Consider the following 21,024-nt stretch of genomic DNA (forward strand, 5'->3'; position numbering starts at 1 on the left):
ATTCTCTCATGAAGCAAGCGATTGAGAAGCAGTGTCACGGCTGTGTTGAAAAGGGGGTCAGAGAGCATCATTTCAAGACTGCGGGGCAACCAGATTGGGAGAGGAGGCAACGCCTAAAAAAAGATGAAGCCCTTTTAAGCCCCCTTGCTAGGCCGCGGGAGATGGGGCGCGGCTAATGCGAGCACCGACCCCGTTACCTGAATATCTTCTTCATCTTCAGGCTCAAGCTCACCACAAGAACAGGAGGAACCCGGTCGTGGCCAGTCCATCGTGTTTGCCCGTCACACAGAGTCTTCCAAGAGAAAGCTTGTGTCCAGTAGAGAAGTCTTGAGTTGTGGGTGTGGGGAGAAGACCGTACAACAACCAGTTCAACGTCCAGTCACTTGCTCTGTCGCGTTGCTCCGAGTCTTGTCCAGCCTCGTATTCAACGCTCCAGCAGCAGCCGAGATGCCTTTTTTAGCCCGACATCACGGCACTGCTGGTGGCTGCCCCTCCACCAAAGTCCACTGCCGCATCCGCAGAGCCGGACTGATCAGATCAGGCGCGCCACCCCGCTGGTGCTGGTTATGCAGCGCCAGATCCACCGGCTTGTTTCGCGAATCTTGGGATTCACTGGATTCCACAAACGGGCAACAGGACCGAAGGGAAGACAGACGAAAAGAGGGCGAATGATCATGATGGAATGCCCGTTAATTGCAAGTATCAAGCCATTCCAGCCCGGATCGGCCAAATCGAACCGGGAACACCATGAATTTTTCGCGGCACATCATGCACCATCGATGCTCCACCCTGGCTCGGAAACACCTTGGCGTTTGTGGACAGATAGCTCTAGAGTCCGCCGTAGTCCGCTGCCAGCTGATGGTGATCTTTTCTGGGACAGACACCCCCCCAGACCACCCCCCCGGCGCTGTTCAAACTGAAGCTTTGCAACTGCGACGCTCGTTGTGGGTGTTTCCTCGCCTGTTCCCTTCTCTTGCCATATTCACAATCCGCCTCACTCGTTCTGGCGGTTTCTGTTTGCTTTTCCTGTCCATCGTTGATATCTCTCGAGCCTCTGTACTGAGGCCTAATTTTCAGGCCCATTGCCGTGTTCGCTCGCTCCGGTTGAAAAAAGGGGCCCGAAGGCTGAGCGCCTCCATCGCGTTGCCGCCGCGACGGGACGAACTTGCTTGCAGGTTGTGACGCCTTTACCCACCACAACATCCAACGCCTTCGTACGCACACTCGCTCGAACCCCTCCGCCTCTGCTGCTGGAGATTCTACACTCTCGCTGTCGTCGACACATCTGGTGACGCAACACAAACACCCCTTCGCTACTCCTATCCTCTCCTGGGTTGGCCAGCCAGAGAACAACACCACCCGGCTAGCAGTGTCCCTCAAGGGGCGCCGCACTCTTCCACATCGACAAGATGGCCAACCGCATGTCGATGTACTCGATGGCTTCAGAACCAGGATTGGGGCCTCGAGGTGCCGGACAGCAGCCATCCCAGGTTTCCACCACCACCCTGCTCAATGCCGTCCACAACATTTACCTCTCGGGACAATCGTACCGGCTCGACGCCGGGACTAGCCTCGTCGTCAACACATGGCTAACCGCCTCATTAGCAGGCCCGGATGGGCGCGCCGGAGGGACTGTTGATGCTGCCCTGGCAGCCAGAGCGTGGGAACATGCTCGCCGTCGCGCTGAAGATGGTTGCATTATTCTAGGGTGAGTTGCTATCATCTCGTTAGATGACCAGCAGCTGTTCATGGTTTGTTAACCTCGACCAGGTCTCTTCACACCTCTACACCCTCGCTACTACGACCATTCCTATCCTCTCTCCCCGTCTCGATCCCTCCCGTTCTTCTCACCGCTCTCAGTGCCCTCGAGCCATTTTTGCGCTGCGTGACACCACACAACCCATCGACCCCGAGACAAACGGCTCTTGGTGTAACCCTGACGCTGAACCTGACGGGTAACCTCACCGCGGCATCCATCGCCCTCGCCCAGGGAGGCATTGACACAGAGAAGGGCCTCCTTCGCATTCCTCAGGAGGCCGGCCACCGTGCATTTGACGTGTTTTACTACCTTCTTACCTCTGCCTCCACGCCAGCCGAGAGGGAATTCCTTGGCCTCAAGGCGGCCTCTCACTACAGCCTCCTTGCTCGCTCCGGCACATATGACCCCCCATCATACCTCCCCACTGCCGATGACGGCGCTGCCGCTGATGACTTCCGGTCTGCGCTCAAGGAAATTGGCATCAAGGGATCCTCGCACCGCAAGTTCATCTCGACTCTCGCTGGTCTGTTGAAGTTGGGCAACACAATCGACTACAACGTGGATGAAGATGTTTTGGACGACATCTGCGAGGATGTCGGCGGTCTTCTCGGTCTGGAGCCTGAAATCCTGGCCAAGCAGTGCACCACCGACGACCGCTCCATCTTCATCGGTGGACTCTACGAGGCATTGGTCGACTGGGTCATCAAGAAGGCCAACGAGACAATCGCCGCGCAAATGGGTGCCGAGGCTGGAAGCAGGACGCCCTCTGCCAACGATGACAGTGGCGACACTGTTTGCTTGACGGTGCTCGAGGTCCCTGACCCAAATCTGGGCAAGGCCGTTGCCATGCGTGGCATCTTTGATGATACCACCGGCATCAACGCCGAAATGAAGCAGGACGGCATCGAGGTCGCACCGGCTGGAAGCTCAGTTCTCCGCGAGATGCAGAACGCCGTGGCTGAATGCGGGCCCGAGCTTGGAATCATGGTTGGCACGCAAGGAAGGGAAAGGCAGCATGCGCTCGAGAAGAGGGAGGAGGTGCTCGAGAAGATCGGCCACTCGGCTGAGGACGATGGCTTCATCAAGCAGCTTCTCTTCCCTGTGCCCGCCGAGGGCATCAACCTCGGCCGTATTGGTCGTTTGGATATCTCTGCCATTCTCGGCGCGAGCAGAGCGTGGTATCACCTTTCTATTCACCCCACAGATGAATCTCCAGCCAGCTTGGCTGCTCTCCCGTCTGTAAACTCTGCTTGGTCTGCCGGCACGGTATCTCGCCAGCTCCGGGCGTGGAGGTTACCAGAGTGGGCAAACCGCCGTAACAAGCACCTCGACTTCACGGCCGATTTCGACCTTGACGAGTTTGTGCAGCGCTTCCGCGCTCTTGGATGCACCGAGGGCCGTGATGGCATTGAAAGTTGGATTCTGGAGCGCGGATGGAGCAACGGCGAGGTGGTGGTTGGTTCTGAGCGCGTCTGGATGAGGGAAAATGCCTGGTGGGAGGCGGAAACGATGCTGGATATCAAGCCCGTGGAGGAGAGATTGGGAAGCATGCCTAACATGATGCCGCCAACTCTCGGGTCTGGGTATTCTGCCACCGGCAGCGGGTTTTTCCCACCACAGCAGCCGTTTGCCAACTCGTCCTTCAATGGCAGCCACGATCAGCTTGTGGGTGTCCACCAGAGGAACATGAGCCAGCCCAGTGTTGGTGGCGTTCAAGCCATGAGAGCCCCATCCATTGCCCCCACCGCCATGACAGGCATGCAAAATGCCACCCCTGGTGACTATGGTCTCGGTACCAAGGGCGATACCTACAAGGGTCAGGTCTTTTACAATGGCGTGGACCAGTTCGCTGGTGATCTCGACCCTGATCTCGCCGCTGGAAAGCACATCGAGGAACGACCGATCGAGACATCCAGAAAGATCTGGGTGTTTGTCGTTTGGGCCTTGACGTGGTGGATCCCATCACCTCTCCTCAAATGGGTTGGTCGTATGAAGCGACCTGACGTGCGGATGGCCTGGCGTGAAAAGCTTGTTCTCTGCTTCATCATCTTCTTCATCAACGCCATCATCGTTTTCTGGATCATCTTCTTCGGCAAGCTACTCTGCCCCAACTTCGACAAGGCCTGGACGCGGAACGAGGTTCTTAATCACAACGGAGAAGATGACTTTTGGGTCAGTCACCGTGGCAAGGTATACGACATTACAAAGTTCTGGAAGCTCAACCACGGTACCTCGAGACAACCAACGAATAGGGAGTTCATGCAGCCTATGGGAGGCGCCGACATGGATCCCTACATCGAGATTCCGCTGCTGCTTGCCTGCCCCAGACTCGGCATCGAGGATGACAAAGTTGCTCTTCGGACCAACGACTCCCTGATTGAGAACGCCAATGCCATCCACAAGTCTGGCTTTGGTGGCATTGGTAGAATGGCGGATGCTGACTGGTATACCAAGAGGTTTTTGCCTCGCATGAAGGAATTCTACCACGGAGAGCTGGTTTGGGATTCCAACAAGATCAAGGCGGCAGGCCGCGAGGAGAACAAATACTGGTTCATTTATGAGGGCAAGGTGTATGATTTGAGCGATTATTTTGACACCCAGCAGTACAACGAGAACATCCCCAGATACACCTTCCTCAATACCCAGCTCACCAACCTGGTCAAGAACAACCCTGGCGAGGACCTCACTGAGCAAATCACCAACATCTGGGCCAAGGCCAACACGACAGAGGGCAACAACATCGGCAACACGCTGAACTGCCTGAACAACCGGTTTTACGTTGGTACCCCCGATTTCCGCTACAGCGCCAGGTGCCAGGTCAACAACTGGATTCTGCTCGGCTTCTCTTGCATGATCTGCGCTGTCATTTTGATCAAGTTCGTGTCTGCCTTGCAGTTCGGCTCCAAGAGACGCCCGTCCCCGCAGGACAAGTTCGTGATCTGCCAGGTGCCCGCCTACACTGAAGGCGAGGATTCTCTCAGGAAAGCTCTCGACTCTCTCACGGCTCTTCAGTACGACAACAAGAGGAAGCTGATCTGCGTCATTTGCGACGGTGTCATTGTCGGTGAAGGCAACGACCGGCCCACCCCCAAGATCGTCTTGGATATTCTCGGTGTCGACCCCAAGACAGATCCTCCCGCCCTGCCTTTCAAGTCCGTCGGTGCGGGCAGCGAACAGCTCAACTATGGCAAGGTCTACTCTGGTCTCTACGAGTACGAAGGCAACGTGGTCCCCTATCTTGTGGTTGTCAAGGTTGGCAAGCCCTCTGAGCAGAACAAGACCAAGCCCGGTAATCGTGGCAAGCGTGACTCGCAGATTCTGCTGATGAGCTTCCTCAACCGTGTTCATCACCGCGCCCCTATGAGCCCGCTCGAGTTGGAGATGTTCCACCAGATCAACAATGTTATCGGTGTGGATCCTGAGTTGTACGAGTATCTCTTCATGGTTGATGCCGATACCTGCGTCCGGGAAGACTCTCTGAACCGTCTTGTTGCCGCTTGTGCCAATGACGCCAAGATTGCTGGTATCTGCGGTGAGACGAGCTTGCAGAATGAGGAGCGTTCGTGGTGGACTATGATTCAGGTTTATGAGTACTACATCTCCCATCATCTCGCCAAGGCTTTCGAGTCTCTCTTCGGCAGCGTTACCTGTCTACCGGGCTGGTATGTTTTTCTTCATTGAGTGCTGTTCGTGGATTTTTGCTAACAATATCCCAGCTTCACCATGTACCGTCTTCGCACCGCTGACCGTGGCAAGCCCTTGATCATTTCCGACGAGGTCATCCGCGACTACAGCGACTGCCACGTCGACACCCTGCACAAGAAGAATCTGCTCTCTCTCGGTGAGGATCGTTACCTCACCACACTCATGACCAGATATTTCCCCTACATGTCCTACAAGTTCATCCCCGACGCCTACTGCCAAACCGCCGCCCCCGACAAATGGTCCGTTCTCCTGTCTCAGCGTCGTCGTTGGATCAACTCGACCATCCACAACCTGGTCGAGCTGATGTTCCTCCCCGAGATGTGCGGCTTCTGTTTCTTCTCCATGCGCTTCGTCGTCTTCATCGATCTCACCGGTACCATCATCCTCCCCGCCACCTGCGTCTACCTCGGCTGGCTTTTGTACACGGTCATCTCCGGCACCGGCCAGTTCCCCTTGATCTCCATCATCATGTTGGCAGCCGTGTACGGCCTCCAAGCCCTGATTTTCATCCTCAAGCGTCAATGGCAGCACGTAGGCTGGATGATCATTTACATCCTCGCCTTCCCAATCTACTCCTTCATCCTCCCAATCTACTCATTCTGGAACCAGGACAACTTCACCTGGGGCAACACCCGCATCGTCATTGGGGAATCGGGCAAAAAGCAAGTCGTCGCCGTCGACGACGAGGGCTTTGACCCTCGCTCCATCCCCCTCCAACGGTGGGACGACTACGCGACCATGAACGGCCTCCCAGGCCGCCGCGGCTACAACGGGGAGAAGGTCATGGACGAGAACATGAACGTCTTCAACGAGCAATACGAAATGGACGACATGAAGTCAGTCTACTCCTCCATCCGCCAGCCCTCCGTCCTGACTGGTCTCCCCGGTCGCGGTGCGGGCGCTTACATGCCCCCCACCCCGAGCACGCCTTTCACTCCCGGCGGCCCAATGACCCGCACCAGCACCTTTGCCGGCGCAACCCCTTACTCTGACAACCCCCTCGCCCACCGGCAGTCAATGCTATCAATGGGCACCGCGGCAGAAATGCAACGCAGACACTCCAACTCCCCCTATCAAGACTACCCCGGCTCTCGCCCAAGCATGACCAACCTCCGCACTATGACAGGAACCCCGCCAATAGGCGGCGGTGGTAACCTCGCCGTCCCGGGGGGTCTCGCGGGCAATAGGATGTCCACCGGCACTATGCTCTCTGGCGGGCCAAGCAGACTGGGCATGCACTCGGACCTCGGGCACGCCTCCACCGGGTCCTTTGACTTCCAGCGGGGCTTGGGTCAGGGCCCAGACGAGCAGGCGATTGTGGAAGCTATCCGGAGTGTGATGAGGGAGGTGGACTTGGACAATGTGACCAAGAAGCAGGTCAGGGCGTTGGTCGAGCAGAGGCTGCAGTGCGAGATTACAGGGGTGAAGAGGACGTTTATGGATAAGGAGATTGATAATGAGCTGGCTGCTATGTAATAAAAGGGGTGTGTGGATGTTGGTTGGGGATGAGTAAGAGAAGAAAAAAAAATGTTTAGGATGTCGCGATATAAGGTGTTATTTTGGAAGGGAGGGGGGTTATTTTTTCTTTTCACACATCGTCTTGGATATTTTACTAGTTGTTTTTTTGTCTGTTTTTTGTTGATTATTGTCAATCTCTTTGCTGGGGGTACTATTAATAAGAATCATCATCATATTATATCATGCCATCAATCATTGCAAAGCACCTAGTATATTTACCAGTTGTCACGCTTCGTCATCACACCCATGTCTTTTGCTTCGGGGGTTACTTCCACAAGACACCATCAGCGGCCCTTCATTACCATGTCCATCATCAACAAACAGCGCCCAATTCACCTCATCGGAAATCTCACCTGTTTGGTCTCTGCCACAGGTAGTCATCAATGATCAAAATTCACAACTCGAAAATGACCATGGCCATGGTTCCTGCCGGGACCGAATCAACCATCTCGGTATCAACTCCCCAATTTTTATGCAGCAAGAAAATCAAGAAAAAAGGATTACATCATCCAACAAAACCTCCTCTTCGGTCCCGACCCGACGACCATGAAATCGTGAAACAAAACGTGGCAGACACCATGGTGACGGTTGCCCAGACAGGGTGGTGAAATGACAATGACATCGGTTTCATTCATTTCCCACGTGGAGATCGGGGAGGAAGAGACGGACGGGCCGGCCGACAACGACGATGATGATGTGTGGGACGATGGGTTTGAGGGCCATATCGAGACGGAGCGGGTACCTGAGAGGTGTGTGACGGGTCGGTGTGGCCGATGATGGTAGGTGACGAGATGCGATGGCAGAGGAGTTCTTTGTGGAAAGGACTGGCAGGCTGTTCGGCAATCTTGGAGGTGAGAGAGATCAGAGCGATGAATGAAGAGGCATCGGTACTGTTATATGAGGTCAGTACGTTGGAGGGAGCTATATTCAAGGAATGATTGCCTATGGGGGTAGGTCTGATATGATGTTCTACCTGTACTGGGAAGGAACCGGAAGCGAGTGGCGTTGGGGAGCACCTTCCTTTTCTATGGACTGGTAGCAGATTGGGAAGGCACATGTGGAGTTTGAGGGAAGGAGCTCCCGACTATCACTCGATATCAATTTGTAATGGCATCTTCTAAGTTCATGCAATAGCTGATGCCAACTGCATCGCCTGCGGACGTAGACACGACGAGAATAGCCATCCGACAAGACCAAAAGTGGCAGCCCATGCTCTGAGAGAAAGAGGGGATGGTTCGGGACACCAGGTACGAATACGCTGCGATTATTCGAGCAAAGACAAAAGAAGAGGTTATCGTCATCCGGGGAGACGGCAGAACCGAACTGGCATTGGAGGGTTTGCGGCTCACCCGATGGGCAGGAGTTTAACCTCTACTGCTAGTTCTATTAGACGATGTCAACGTCATGGCTCTCAAACTCGTCGAACTTTCGACGCAGGAGCGGGTCGAGATCAAAACATGATAATGCTAGAGATTACTATCGGCTGGCTTTGTTGGAGACCAAAGGGAGGGTGGATGTGGCGTAGACTCGCTCATTCATGGCTAGGGAGCCGCCATAAAGAGAGGAGCGGGATACTCGAAACCTGATATCAGGGGTTAAACGCATAGTGACAACTTCTTTGTCGACCACCAGCTTCCTCCGTCTCCACTACACATTTCATCAAGATTTAAGTTCTGTCTCCTCACCATCCCACGTGGCCATGAATGATGCTCGTTGGGTCCAAGGGGGTTCATCTGATCCAGCTGAACTAGTTCGGACCAGCAACACACAGCCTTGATCGATTCTACGGGGTAAGGTATTCAACACTCAAAAGGAAGGATGCATTCCACTGAGCCTTCGCCAACCGAGAGGGGGCGCGCCAGACTTCCGTCTCTCGCTCAGGCTATTGGTACTTGGGATGAGGAGGTTGATCACCACATCAACAGTCACCTCAAAGGTCATGCCAACAGCCAGGTTGCCAAGGCCAACGGCAAGACTGCTGCGAGGCCAAATGCACCCAAAAAGTCACACACCTACGACTGTTCCCGGTCACAACTTCCCGGGACTGCTGCCCCGGTGACGGCGCCCTCTTTCAGGGCGAACAGCTATGTAGCAGCTGTCCAAAGCCTCGACCCCCGACCGCTCCAGCAGCTGCACAACGAGCGGTCCTACCTCGTCTACAACCTCCAAAAGCAGGGCCAACGTGCCACCCGGCTCTTCCAAAAGTATGCCGCTCTCGAGGCCCTCATGTCGGGCAACCAGACACCCGCCGAGGCCAAGAAGTCAAAAAGGGAGATGTCCTCTCTCAAGAACAAGATCAGCGAAAGCACCCAGCAAGAGCAGCTTATCCTCATCCGCCTCGGCGAGCTCCACATTGAGCTCCAAAATCGAGACCGCTGGATGCAAGTCCACCAGCCTCTCCCTCCTCAGCTGCTCCCCATCATGCAGCAATACCCCCCCATTCTCGCTGCGGCTACCGCCGGCGTGCATTACCATCCCCAAGGGCAATACTACGAAGAGACCCCCTTGACCGCCACCGCGGCCCCCTTCTCTCCCGGGGGAGGAGAAGAGTACTTTTACGAGAACGAGGAGATCTACGAAGAAGACGACCCAGGCCAACCCACCGCCCTGGACCCAATGTCCCCTTGCTTCACCCCCGCGGTGCAATTCTCAGAAGACATCTGGTCCCGCTCACTCCGGCCCACCTCTGACAATCATGGTCTTGAGGAAATCGGCCCCAAGACTGCGATTCCCGAACCGGGCTCTTCCTCCTCTGCGACTACAGAAGAGTCCGATATCCCAGGGCAGTCAACGCCCATCAAGCAAGAGGAGCTGGAGTCCTACCCCGGAACTGAGACCGATAATGACGCTCCTATTCCCCCTACTGCTATCCGGGTCACTACCACTACCACTACCACGACGAGACAGGAAGAAGATCCGGAGTCGTCTGGTGAGGAGGTGGTCAACGTGAATGACTCGACCTGGGCCACGGAGGAGGACGACTCCGAGCCGGAGGATGTCAACGCGTGGAAAAAGAAGCTGAAGAGGCTGAGCCATCATGCTGTTCCCTTGGCGCTGAGGGCGAGGGATAAGAGGATGAGCTTGCCGAGTTTGAAGGACTTGTGGCCGAGGAGCAGGAAGAATAGTTTGGCTTCCTAGGCAAGGTTAATATTTATTTTATTTTATTTTTACGTTTAACGACAGAAGAAAGGTTTAGACTTTTATTAGAAAGCGATAACCTGACAAGAGTAGGGACAGAGAGGGGTATGTATAAATAAGCATCATCAAAACAAACAACATATAAAAGAAAATGGGGGCGGCGGTGGGGGTGGCATGTTGGGAATATTTTGTTGGCGTTTTTGCTTTTTCGTTATCTTATTATGAGCAGTTACGATCAGATCAAACTGGCACTGGAAAGCAGGGAAAACTTGTACTATAAATTACCTACTCTACCTACCCCATATGTTTTGCAAATATATACTCTAGTGTGTTGTCTCTCATAGCTGACCACCGCCAAACACTTGACTCGCTTTGCTGTTTCGCTCAGATGCCCATCTCATATCATTCCTCCATCAAGCAAACTCTCCATTAACCCCATCATCAAACCCCATCTGCTGCGCCGACAACCTCTTCTGCCGTCTCGCCTCACTGGCACTAGGCGGCGGAGGGGGAAGACTGAAACCCCCTCCCCCGTTTCCAGGTGGTGGCGGCAAAGCAAAACTATTCAGACTCTTCCCCCTTCCCCCCTCCTCCTCCTCCTTCTTCTCCCCCCCTTGTCCCTGGCTTCGTCTCCCAAACTTCCCCCCGAGATTAATCGTAATCGTCTCCCCCTCCTTCAGACTCCAATCCTTCTTCTCCTCAGTCTTTTCCTTCTTTTCCCTTTCCGGCTGCTGCTGCCCCCCAAAACCTAGCGATTTCCCGCACTCCTGCAACGCCAAATTGAAATCAAAAGCGTCGCTCCGCTCCTCAAACCCGACACCTAACGTCGCCTTTTTTCCCGTCCCGGGGTCGGACACTCTTAATGCGAAGAACCGGGAGGAGTCGCTGCATGGGGTGACGATTGCGGGTGTTGTGTAGGGCGCTGCTGCGAATAACTGAGGTTGTCCATTATTATCCGAGGAGCTGGTGGTTGACTCGAGCAAGATATCGACTTTGAGCTCGGTAGTCTCAGGCGAGAGCGACGTCTCGAGGATGCGAAGGCGGGAGGTGAAGATTGGGTTTTGGGGGAGGGAGGTCCAGGAGCTGGCTAGGTAGGTTGATGAGGAAGGGGAGGAAGGGGGGAGGGTGTAGATGTGGACTTTGGGGGTTATGTCTACAGGTATAAAGTTAGCTGGGAGGGGGGGAGGGGGAGAGGGGGGATCAAACGAACGGAGGACTCGGACGATGGCGTCTGGGGGGAGGGGTTGGCCGGTGGCAGGGTCGATGGTGGTGGCGGGGTCCATATTGGGTGAGAGGGGGTGAGCAAACACTGTTGGAGAGATAGTTGTTGTTGTTGTCAAGCGCTGAGGTCAAAAGATGGGATAAGTAGGAATGATATATATATCCCAGACACAAGAGGACCCTGAAACAAGGCGCCTGTTTATGCAAGCGGGACCCTGGATCTGATGCTGGCTGGGGAAGCTTTCTCCCCATGCACATCACCCCGCTTGCTCCCGTTGCCTAGCTCGGTGCCCCGCTTTAATCGCCGGAGCGTCCCAGTGAGAGGTCAAAGTCCTCGGTGGAGAACAGGTGAGAAAGAGCGGCTTCTTCAGTTACATGATGACGAGTCACATATGAATGCGCATTGTGTTATATGTGCCACGTTCTGTTGGACCTCGAGTCTGTAAGAAGGGCATTATTCCTCGACGTACATGGTGGTAGCTGTGTAACGTACCTTGGACTCCTCAGGCTAGCTGCGACCAAGGTGCTTCTATTTCAGAAACGAAGCCTGGACACGAAGCTCACTGCGCCCTTTCTAGACCTAGGATCACGAACTGCTGTAGCGGAACATCATAGGCCGGCCCATTGTTTGGTGGGCAGGCAGTCACAGATAGCAGCAGTTCGAGCTGTAAAGGGTGCTTGTGAAGCTGTCACTTATGGACGTCTATAGACGTCTAATCCGAATAGGTATCCAACCCTTGAAATATCCAAAACCGTTCACCTAAATAATATACACTGGCAACCGACTCCCCAACAGTTCACTCTTTGGCATCTGCACATCGTTCTGATCAAAGTTGTGCAGCAGCAGCCAGCAAATCATCCGAAATACCAGCGTGCACCACACCGTGTTCCGCCCCGGGTCTATCCTCGCTTCCGTGTCGTCTCGAGCAAGCCGGGGTGTGGGTGCTGGTTTGTCGCCCGCCGGTTGCCGCAACTCGGCTTCGATCTGGCGTGTTTTCTCGCCGTTGGAGTCGAAGCTGGCACCTTCTTCCAGCCGAGCCCACAGGAATCGGGACGGGTCTGGTAAGCCAATGTCTGTGACTATTGGGCGGACGTCATCGAAGTAGGCTGCCATGAATTCCGCCTCGCGCTCGCCGCGTGGCGCATTGAGTAGGTTGACGAGCGAGCGGATAGGCTTTTCGCCATGCTCTGGGTTGAGGGCCGAATGCACGGTATGGATGTGTCGCTGAATCACATCTAGAACCAGCGGCTTGGGAACCGCCGCGAGGATGGCGTCGGCTGCGCTGATGGAGTCATTCAGGACATTGAGTTGCTTGGGGTCATAGCCTTCGTCCTTTGTAGGGGGCAGGCTTTCTCTCAATATGGCCGCTTGCTCGGCTAATACTTCCAGGTCGGACGACGTCCGCTTCGAGTCGTCCCGTGCAGCGATTGTATCGAGATGATGGGAAAAGGCCGTGAGGAGTAACCTCAATGAAAAAGCCCTCGTCTCCCAGGCATATATGGTGGGGTTCGGAAGATAGGTGTAACAACGGTCCTTTTGATGGAGAGTGCGGCCGAGCATTCCTAGAAGCTCGAAAATAACTATCACCGGATTAGCATTGACTTCAAGTAAAGGGGTGAGGCTAAATACTTGGAAAAAAGTGGTTTTGTCGGGAATGTCCCTTCGAGAAATGCTCAATCGTGTTGCTGTCGCATCCTATCAGTGAGAGTGTCGCAGCGATCTCTCGACGGCTTCCTAGCTGCAATGTCTTGAGCTCCTTCTGCCTCCTGGTCGCATCAGGATTACGCAGGGTTTTATCCTCCCAGTCTCGAAGGCGATAGATCGTTGGTACGTTTCCATAGCAGAGCTCCTTTACTTCCTCCGTCGGGATCACGCGATGGTTCCTGAAGTTTGTGATGCCTGTCTTTGCAAACGTAAAGACGAGACCAAACTCGCGCACTCGGTATCCGTGGATGCTCATTCCATTTCCCTCGGCTCGATACACATCCTCGTCCTGGTCGAACCTCTTCCAGTAGAGGCCTAATGTCGCCGTGAGCTCGATCAGGTGGGTAATGGTTGTCGTGGCATAAGGCCGACGTAAAACGGACGTCTCATCGAATGTGCGGATGGTGCTTTGGACGCCGACAGCCAAAGTTGGAAACTCAAAATTGCGTGATATCCTCGAAATCCCACCAGCATTGACCCCTTCAACACTGCGCCACATGTCCATTTCCCAGGCTATCGAGTCTCTCTCCATCCCTTGAATCGTCTCCAGCAACCTCACCCAAGACGCCCGCTCGTTATGAACTGTATGAATCTTTTTATCTCCGAAGCTCGAGGGGCCAGGGTCCGGATCGTAGATCACTCTGGTATCCTCACAGCTCTGGCGCGAGCCATCGATATACCAGATCGGCTTGCCTTGAACAGGGCCGCGCGCATTGTTGCGAGGAGCGAGGAAGATGACCGGTAGCTCAGCTTCTGTCACGGTCCGTCGTCCCCGCGAGAAGGATAACAAGCCGTAAGTCTTCGTTTTTCTGTAGTCGGCCCATTTGCCCATCATTCCGCTGTCCCAGTGGTCGAAGCCGGTGGGTTTAGAAAACAAATGGGCGGCAAGAAAAACGACCGAGACGATGAATGCGCCAGCAGCTAGAATAATGGCGGCGATGCCGACGCCATCGGCCTCGGCCATGTTGTGGTGTTAGATTCTAATCTTCCCCACAAAAGCAGAGTGAACCACAAGGGTGATTGCTGAGGTCGAGTCGTATGTCGCCGACAGCGACGTCAGACGCGGAGCTGGAGATATTCGAGGCGAATGTAGACAGAGGGCAGAAAGCCTTGACGTCGGCGCCGTTCGAGAACTGATTGCGAGGGGTTATCCCATGTCGGTTTTGCAATGCCAGCGTCGCAAATGCAGGCAGGTTGACCGACCGACACCAGATATGGTCGTGAGTATGGGTCTCGATGCTCAGCTGCAGGCGTTCCGTCCAATGAAGGCGAATTAGCGAACCTCAATTGACCATAGCCCGGGTGCATTCATGCAACTGTGCCGCAGGAATCACTGGACCGCTCCAGCCATCGCAGCTCATGTTGGCGGCTATAGGTCAAATTGGGCAGCGACAACACATAAGAGGCCACCCACTTGGTGTTGTGTTACTCCCAGCCTTGCCTTTGGCGCATCCCTCGGCCACACCTCAGGGAAATCTGGCGCATGGGGTGTTCCCCTCTCTTCATGCGACCATCACGCTCTGTTCTGGCGGAGAACTTCTCCTGGGACAGTACTACGCCTCCGCGTGCCCCCATCGCCATCATCGCGAATTGCGAACTCGACGAAGGTGAGGCCTTGCGTGCCTTTCACTTCGCTCTCCACCCTGTGCTCCAGGCCCGCCATTCGATCTATGCACCTCTCCAGCAGTAACCCGAAATACCGCCGACGCTCAGCCTGGGAAAGCCAATTCAGCCCATCTGAACACGATAGAGTGACCTGGGGCAATAGGCTTCGGTCTAATCAGCCCAAGGTCATTCGCGAGGCGCAATGGAGGCAATCTCACTCTTTGGGACGATCCTTAGTATCATCACAACTTTCCGCGATGCCTTCCCGTCACTCGCTTCCGACGCGACCGATTGGAAGAACTACGAATTCTTCGACCGCGCTCGATGGGTGAAGTTGCTCAAGATCATAAAAAACATAGAAAAGTGGCAATGGCGGTGGATGGTGTATTCCGAGGAGGCGGGACAGCAAGGAAGCCTGCAGTCCAAGTTCTGGGGCTCTTCCGCTTCTGAAATAACAGAGCACGTCAAGTGTATCCAAGACGAGGTGGCCAAGCTCCAAAAGCTGCTCAACACTCGCAGGATTGACCGGGGAGGAGGTTGTTTCGGTATCTTTAGGAAAAAGGGGCGGGATGTCTTGTTCCGATCGGGAGGCAACATAAACAGAATCCTCGAAACCCTTGACACGCTCGTCTTGGGCCTGGATACGATGAGCGACGAGGCCTACTGGCGTCTCTGGAGACGTCAAGATTTTGGAGAAAAAGAACCACGGCCACCCGAGACCTCGGCTCTGCATCAGTTTGGACACCAGCACCACCTGGTGAAGCTTGCCATGCACACGTGGTTGACGTCCAACCAGCTTCGGGACTGCTGCTTGGGTAGGGGACGAAAACTCGAGTTGGATATCGAACTCGACCTCTTCTTTCGCCAGCGCCCGCATGACGGGATAGAACCAAGATCGCAAGTGATTGCAGAAGCATCTCAGACCAAAAGCCTCGGCTACACTCTCCTAGTCAGCCAACCAGACTACATGAATAGGAGAAAAAGAATTCGCCTTACCCCAGACCCAGCTCGTGTGCCCGAGAGATGCAAGACGCTTTTCTCCGAAGCCTTCGACGTCGTTTCCGGTCATGCGGGGGGCGGTGAAGCAGGGCTCGAGCTGGTCACAAAAGGTCAACGCGTAACCATGAAGCTAGAAGAGCTTCAGAACGTCGTTGGCAACCTACCAGAGCCTACATCACTGCGCAGCCAACTAAGCTCGCAATCAGCGAGGGAGTCCGTGGACGACCCAATACGCAAGATCGATCATCAAATATGGAAAATGAAGCGAGCTTTCCACATTTCCGAGTTCTGCTTGCTCTTTTTCAAGTCCAAGTGGATGAGTTGGGTATGTAGCTGCAATATCCAGGAGTATGACCTTTCGTCTCTCGACACTACTACCAACAGCACGTTCCTCGTCGACCAGCGGTATCTGTTTGCGGTTAAAGGCCTTAGCAGTGACGACAAGGATGTGCCGCCAGCGGCTTGCGCTGCGGCACCAGCCACACCGAATGGGTCGGGCAATGGGACTGCGACGTTGAAGCCATGTTGGTGCCAGTCGAAGCTGAGCGATGATCCAAAGGACAAGAATGTGGCCTCGAGTCTGCAAAGATACCCCCTCTTCTCACTGGGGTTGATCTTGGTCGAGATTGGCTTGGGACGCCCGTTACAGGAAATCCAGGTCAACAAGGCTGTTGTTGACGTGAACTCGATATTCTTCGGATACCACGACTCTTCGACCTCGGACCCAATAGTCAAGAAATCGCTCGAAGAATTGAGGCCGATTTTCAACGATGTCTTGGCTGACGACGACGACGATGAAGACAACAAGAGGGCGAAGAAAGCAGGAAGCGACTTCTATTCCGCCGTCAAGTTCTGCCTCAAGTCGAGAGACCCACCAGGCGTTGACAAGACGAAACTTGAAGAATTCTTTCTAGAGGTCGTGTGGAAGTAAGAGCCCCTAGATACTGTATTGTGTGCTGTTTCATGGTTCTCTGAATGCTGACCAAATCACGGTAGGTTGCACAATATCCAAAAAGACTTGATCGAACAGCGCGATGAACTCCTGCGTAATAAAGGCCAGCAGTTACTGCCGAGGAAGCAGACACAGCAGGAGGCATAAGTAGATCAGGAGATGAAGGTATGATGAGCTTGGGTGGTGTTGGGAAATGAGAATTCCAACGGGCCTCTTAATTTGTATCTAAGTCCTGCCACCTGATTGGCTTACACTCTGATAAGATAAGACCTCTCACCGCGGGGTGCACCATGGCGGGGCAGGCGGTCAGACGTGGCATTTTGACCTGTCAATGGACGAAGCTTCCCATTGAGTCATCGAAACCGTAAATGGAAAGAACCTTGATGAATTAACTTTGGAGAACCCTTGAGGCCCTGAAACTTGCATCTTTAACCCTGCCAAATCTTAGCTCGAGTCAGACCCTTCCCAGCACAGACTTAACACCAACAATCGCATGCTTAGACGCATCCCACTTCCACCCTTCTCACTCCATACATTCTACCGCCTCATCTACCAGCACATTTTCCACGACATCATGGCTACCGACGAAGAAACAAAGCCCGTCTCTACGGACCTCCCAGTCCACCCCAAGCCCCAAAATGAAGACTTCGACATCGTCGCGACCTACCGCAGCCTTCTGTCGTCAGACAGGGAAATCACCATGCCCATTGCCGCCATCGAGTCCCTAATCGAGTTCCTCTCCGTAACCCCCTACGTAACCTCGATGGAGCTCGTCGAAAAGGTCAAGCACCAAAAGGCGCTCCTCCTTGCCTCGGCCCCGAACCCCCTCCCCATCCTCGCAGGCGCAGATCTCTTCGAGCAGTTCCTGCTCCGGTCGCTTAGGCCGCCACCGGCAGCATCCTCCAGCTCCAACCTGACCGAGCCCATGTCCTTCGACCAGACTCGCGAGCATCTCGTAGCCAACAAGCAACTATTTGCTCAGCGTGCCCAAGCAGCAAGGGACAACATCGCCATCTGGGGCGCCCGTTACGTCTCAGACGAGAAGATTGTCCTCACCGCTGGCGGGTCAAGAACAGTAACCAAGATTCTTCTGAGGGCAGCGACAGACCAGTCAAAGCACTTCAAAGTAATCTACATTGCCGAACCAACCAACACCCGCTCCCAAGCGGCCGTGGATGAGCTCCGCCAAGCGGGCCTCGAAGTCGAGACAATCGTCCCCAACAAGGTCGCTTATGTTCTTGCCAACCAAAAGAAGATCAACCTTGTTCTGGTGGGGACAGAGGCTATCATGCAAAATGGAGGTATCATCTCCGGAATGGGCACCGCTCAGCTGGCAGCTTTGGTAAAAGCCATCCCCGGAGGAATGAAGAGGTTTTATGTCGCGGCAGAGACGCACAAGATTGTGAGGAAGACGCCGATCGCGTATCCAATCGTGAAGAAAATGGGAGTGAGGCAGAGGGATATTACACGCTTTGAGAATATTGGCGTGGATCTGAACAATGAGCTGGTTAAGGAGCAGCTGCTTCAGGAGAGTGATGAGGTGGACTATACGGATCCGGAGCTGATTGATGGTATTATTACGGAGCAGGGCGTTAAGATGACGTGGCAGATTTGGGAGTTAGTTGATGATTACATATAAGGTAGTCAAATCACTTGCATGGGCTGTTTTGGGGGTATCGTGATGGGCGTTCAGGTTGGGAAAATTAGGGTAGGCTTATGACCGATGGCCCTTGATCTGGCTAGCGAAAGGTTAGAAGTAGGATTAAATACCCATTTGTTTGTTTTGGAGATGTTTTTTATCGTGTTTCGTGGATGGATAAACATTGTGACTGATACGAAGCACTGGATTTAAAGATGTCATTGGCTTTGGGAGGTTGGTCGACAACGCTTTGGGGAGAGATCATGGGCAAGCTTGCTTTCATTCAACGCTATCAGTTATCTTTTTCCAAGTCCATGATTTGACATGACAGCTCTTGTTGTATCTTGGACATGATAGCCTCATTTCGCATCTCCAATAATCATTGAGGTTAGCTCCTCTTCCTGTCGGCATCATTCTCGTCCAGCTCTCTTCGAGTTTCTTCGTTCACCTTTCTCTCTGATCTACCAGCCGCTCGTAGGGTTACAAGTCAGCTTGCCTCCAGCTTTTTCGTCTAGACGAGAGACAAGAGTTGAAAGGCTTGGTTCATGCCAGTAACGGATCAATCGGACTGAGCTCTCCTGTGCCTGACGCGGGTTAGGGCAACTCATAGACGGGTTGCTGGCAGGTGCCCTGTGTATTCTTGTGGTCTTCTTGCGTGAGGAAGCAGCAGCAGCTTTGCAAGTAGTCCCGAGTCTTGTTCGGGGGGGAAACAGGTCGAATAGATGGTCGGCGTAGCTTTGGTGCGTTCGATGGGAAGACTGTCGAGGATGCTGACGAGTCACCTTGAGCATGCTTCAGTGGGCTCTTCGCTGCTTTGACGGGGCGGCGGGAAGACTCTGACTCTCCCGGCAACGGACAAGACGGTAGGTAGGTCCATTGGCTCAGGTTGGCCGTGTCTTGTAAGGTGATATGATCAGGATCGTCCGGCGGGGCATCCGCTTGGTTACTGGCCGTGATTATCACGAAGGCGGAAGGTATGCCTTTCCGAACCTGTTAGTAGGGGTACCAGACCTCGGCTGTTAGCTGGACAGTCGGATGGAGATCTTGCTTTGGGCGGCATGATTCCAACTTGACGGCTGCGATGCAGCGGTGTGATGTGGGCCGCAGGGCGAGCTCTTGAATTATCACCTGGCAGAGATCATGTTTCTGTTATTTTGCACCCTTTGCTGTCGAGAATATGGTGGGCCAAACTCCGGTGATTTGCCGTGTGGCTAGTCTGATGTCAACCTTATGATGTGTAGGTAAGCAGATAGGTATTCAGCTGTGGTGACCAGAATTAGTGGGCAAGGAAAAGAGATCAACCACGTGGCGATGTATGTAGTATGTGTGATGGATGATCAAGATATCTTATAAGCAAATATTCAGCAACTCAAAAGTCAGTATTCGAACAGGACGATCTTTATATAAGGTGTTCCATACTTCCCTCCTTATCTCCTTGTCTTCTACCCCTTCTCAACCACCCTCTTAACTATCATGAAGCAGGTCCAAGTCACTCTGTTCGTTACATCGCAAAAAACTTATAAACTCCAACAACCAAGTTATCTCTCTCTTGAACCATCCCGAACAAGCCTCGATCACGAACACCGTCCAACAATAAATGACCCACATAACTTCAAAATCCCGTCGTCGTCGTCGAGGGTGCCGGCTCCCAAGCCGGTCAAATGGCTGTATCTGCTCGCCATCATACACGCTGTTTGGTTTTGGGTATTCTGCTTGAATCTTGCTGGTGGGTCCCCATGGCCAAGGAGCCTTCTTGACTTCTTTACCAGGTATGTTTGGGCGCAGGAAGTTGCCATCACGTGCTGCCAGCATCACTCTCGGGTGAAAAGAAGCGCTGCCGCGAGAGACATGCACGCGGGGCAAGAGGTAGATAGATGGTCAGTCCCCTTGCGGGCGACTCGGACCCGGAGAGAAGGTGAAGTTGCTCTTTGGTTTCGTCCCCGAAGTAGGGGCAGTCCATTCCACTAGGGTAGGTGGTTTATCTGAAATCAGTCCAGGTACTGAGCCTGAAGGTTCATCCCAGCGTAACAGGTGTATTTCCCTGTCTGGCCCCTGGCCATCCCTTCGAGTCGCTGAAGCGGGTTGATGCCGGCAGGGTCACGACAGCGAGGTAGACACAAGTTTGGATCGATTTTCTTTAACAGTACCATTCAAACTCATGAGTGTGGGGAGGCTTATCCAGGCAGAGGTAATGTCAAAGAGCCATGGAACCCAAGGATGGGTTGGGGAGGCTTTGGGTGTCGTGACTGTTGAACCAGGCAATATCCCGCAGTCACAGAGACATAGTCAAAGTCTCCACGGGTTGCGCAGTCGGGTCATCCGGCTTTCTTCTCGCTCTGGACTCCAAGGTGGCAAGCGTAGTGGCTGGCGTTGTCCTTCCCGGGAGACGACCTTAGACCATGGATACCAGTTGGTGACACAGTTGTTCCCATCCATGGTAGTAGGGTGTCATCGACTGGTTTTCGTCATCTGCTCCGGCCGGGTTTGTTTGACTGTGAATGGCTTGATAGTTAGGTGTCGCCAATGTCTGGGTTGATGGTGATGGTTCCTGGGACCAAAACACGGTAGGTATAAATGTGCTCCTCGGTCATCTGGGTATTCTTTCTGGCCCGACGGAAGAACAAGTCAAGTTTCTCGAAAAAAGGGATATATATAATCGTTGTTGCGACTCCTCTTCACTGAAATCTTCCCCTCGCTGGCACCGTCTGCAGAAAAAGCAACTTGTACCACCGCCAGGCACTTCGCCGTACTCATGGCCCTCAAACCGGCAGATCACCCCAGCC

The 21,024-nt window shown here is 53.9% G+C and overlaps 6 protein-coding genes across 6 annotated transcripts; 4 read left to right on the forward strand and 2 right to left on the reverse strand.

Moving 5' to 3' along the window:
* Window positions 1-638: 638 nt before the first annotated feature.
* Window positions 639-7,250, forward strand: QC763_303340 (uncharacterized protein). The gene is made up of 3 exons (XM_062910785.1): window positions 639-1,708; window positions 1,771-5,421; window positions 5,476-7,250. The coding sequence occupies exons 1-3, from the start codon at window positions 1,410-1,412 to the stop codon at window positions 6,938-6,940; spliced, it is 5,415 nt and encodes a 1,804-aa protein (XP_062766760.1). The 5' UTR covers window positions 639-1,409; the 3' UTR covers window positions 6,941-7,250.
* A 1,550-nt stretch (window positions 7,251-8,800) lies between these two features.
* On the forward strand, window positions 8,801-10,120 carry QC763_303350 (uncharacterized protein; the record flags this gene model as incomplete). The annotated part of the gene is made up of 1 exon (XM_062910786.1): window positions 8,801-10,120. One exon carries the CDS (start codon window positions 8,801-8,803, stop codon window positions 10,118-10,120), a length of 1,320 nt encoding a protein of 439 aa, XP_062766761.1.
* A 238-nt stretch (window positions 10,121-10,358) lies between these two features.
* QC763_303355 (uncharacterized protein) lies at window positions 10,359-11,403 on the reverse strand (the record flags this gene model as incomplete). Its single annotated transcript, XM_062910787.1, has 2 exons — window positions 10,359-11,273; window positions 11,331-11,403. The coding sequence occupies 2 exons, from the start codon at window positions 11,401-11,403 to the stop codon at window positions 10,534-10,536; spliced, it is 813 nt and encodes a 270-aa protein (XP_062766762.1). The 3' UTR covers window positions 10,359-10,533.
* A 698-nt stretch (window positions 11,404-12,101) lies between these two features.
* QC763_303360 (uncharacterized protein) lies at window positions 12,102-16,968 on the reverse strand (the record flags this gene model as incomplete). The annotated part of the gene is made up of 3 exons (XM_062910788.1): window positions 15,648-16,968; window positions 12,972-15,587; window positions 12,102-12,922 (listed from the first exon to the last, which is right to left on the reverse strand). The coding sequence occupies exons 2-3, from the start codon at window positions 14,008-14,010 to the stop codon at window positions 12,102-12,104; spliced, it is 1,860 nt and encodes a 619-aa protein (XP_062766763.1). The 5' UTR covers window positions 14,011-15,587; window positions 15,648-16,968.
* On the forward strand, window positions 14,281-17,146 carry QC763_303370 (uncharacterized protein). The gene is made up of 2 exons (XM_062910789.1): window positions 14,281-16,577; window positions 16,647-17,146. The coding sequence occupies exons 1-2, from the start codon at window positions 14,854-14,856 to the stop codon at window positions 16,747-16,749; spliced, it is 1,827 nt and encodes a 608-aa protein (XP_062766764.1). The 5' UTR covers window positions 14,281-14,853; the 3' UTR covers window positions 16,750-17,146.
* Window positions 17,147-17,176: 30 nt separating this feature from the next.
* GCN3 (translation initiation factor eIF-2B subunit alpha) lies at window positions 17,177-18,241 on the forward strand (the record flags this gene model as incomplete). Its single annotated transcript, XM_062910790.1, has 1 exon — window positions 17,177-18,241. One exon carries the CDS (start codon window positions 17,177-17,179, stop codon window positions 18,239-18,241), a length of 1,065 nt encoding a protein of 354 aa, XP_062766765.1.
* Window positions 18,242-21,024: the final 2,783 nt, after the last annotated feature.

This window comes from Podospora pseudopauciseta, chromosome 3 (genome assembly GCF_035222475.1).
Source record: "Podospora pseudopauciseta strain CBS 411.78 chromosome 3, whole genome shotgun sequence".
Taxonomy (NCBI): Eukaryota; Fungi; Ascomycota; class Sordariomycetes; order Sordariales; family Podosporaceae; genus Podospora; species Podospora pseudopauciseta.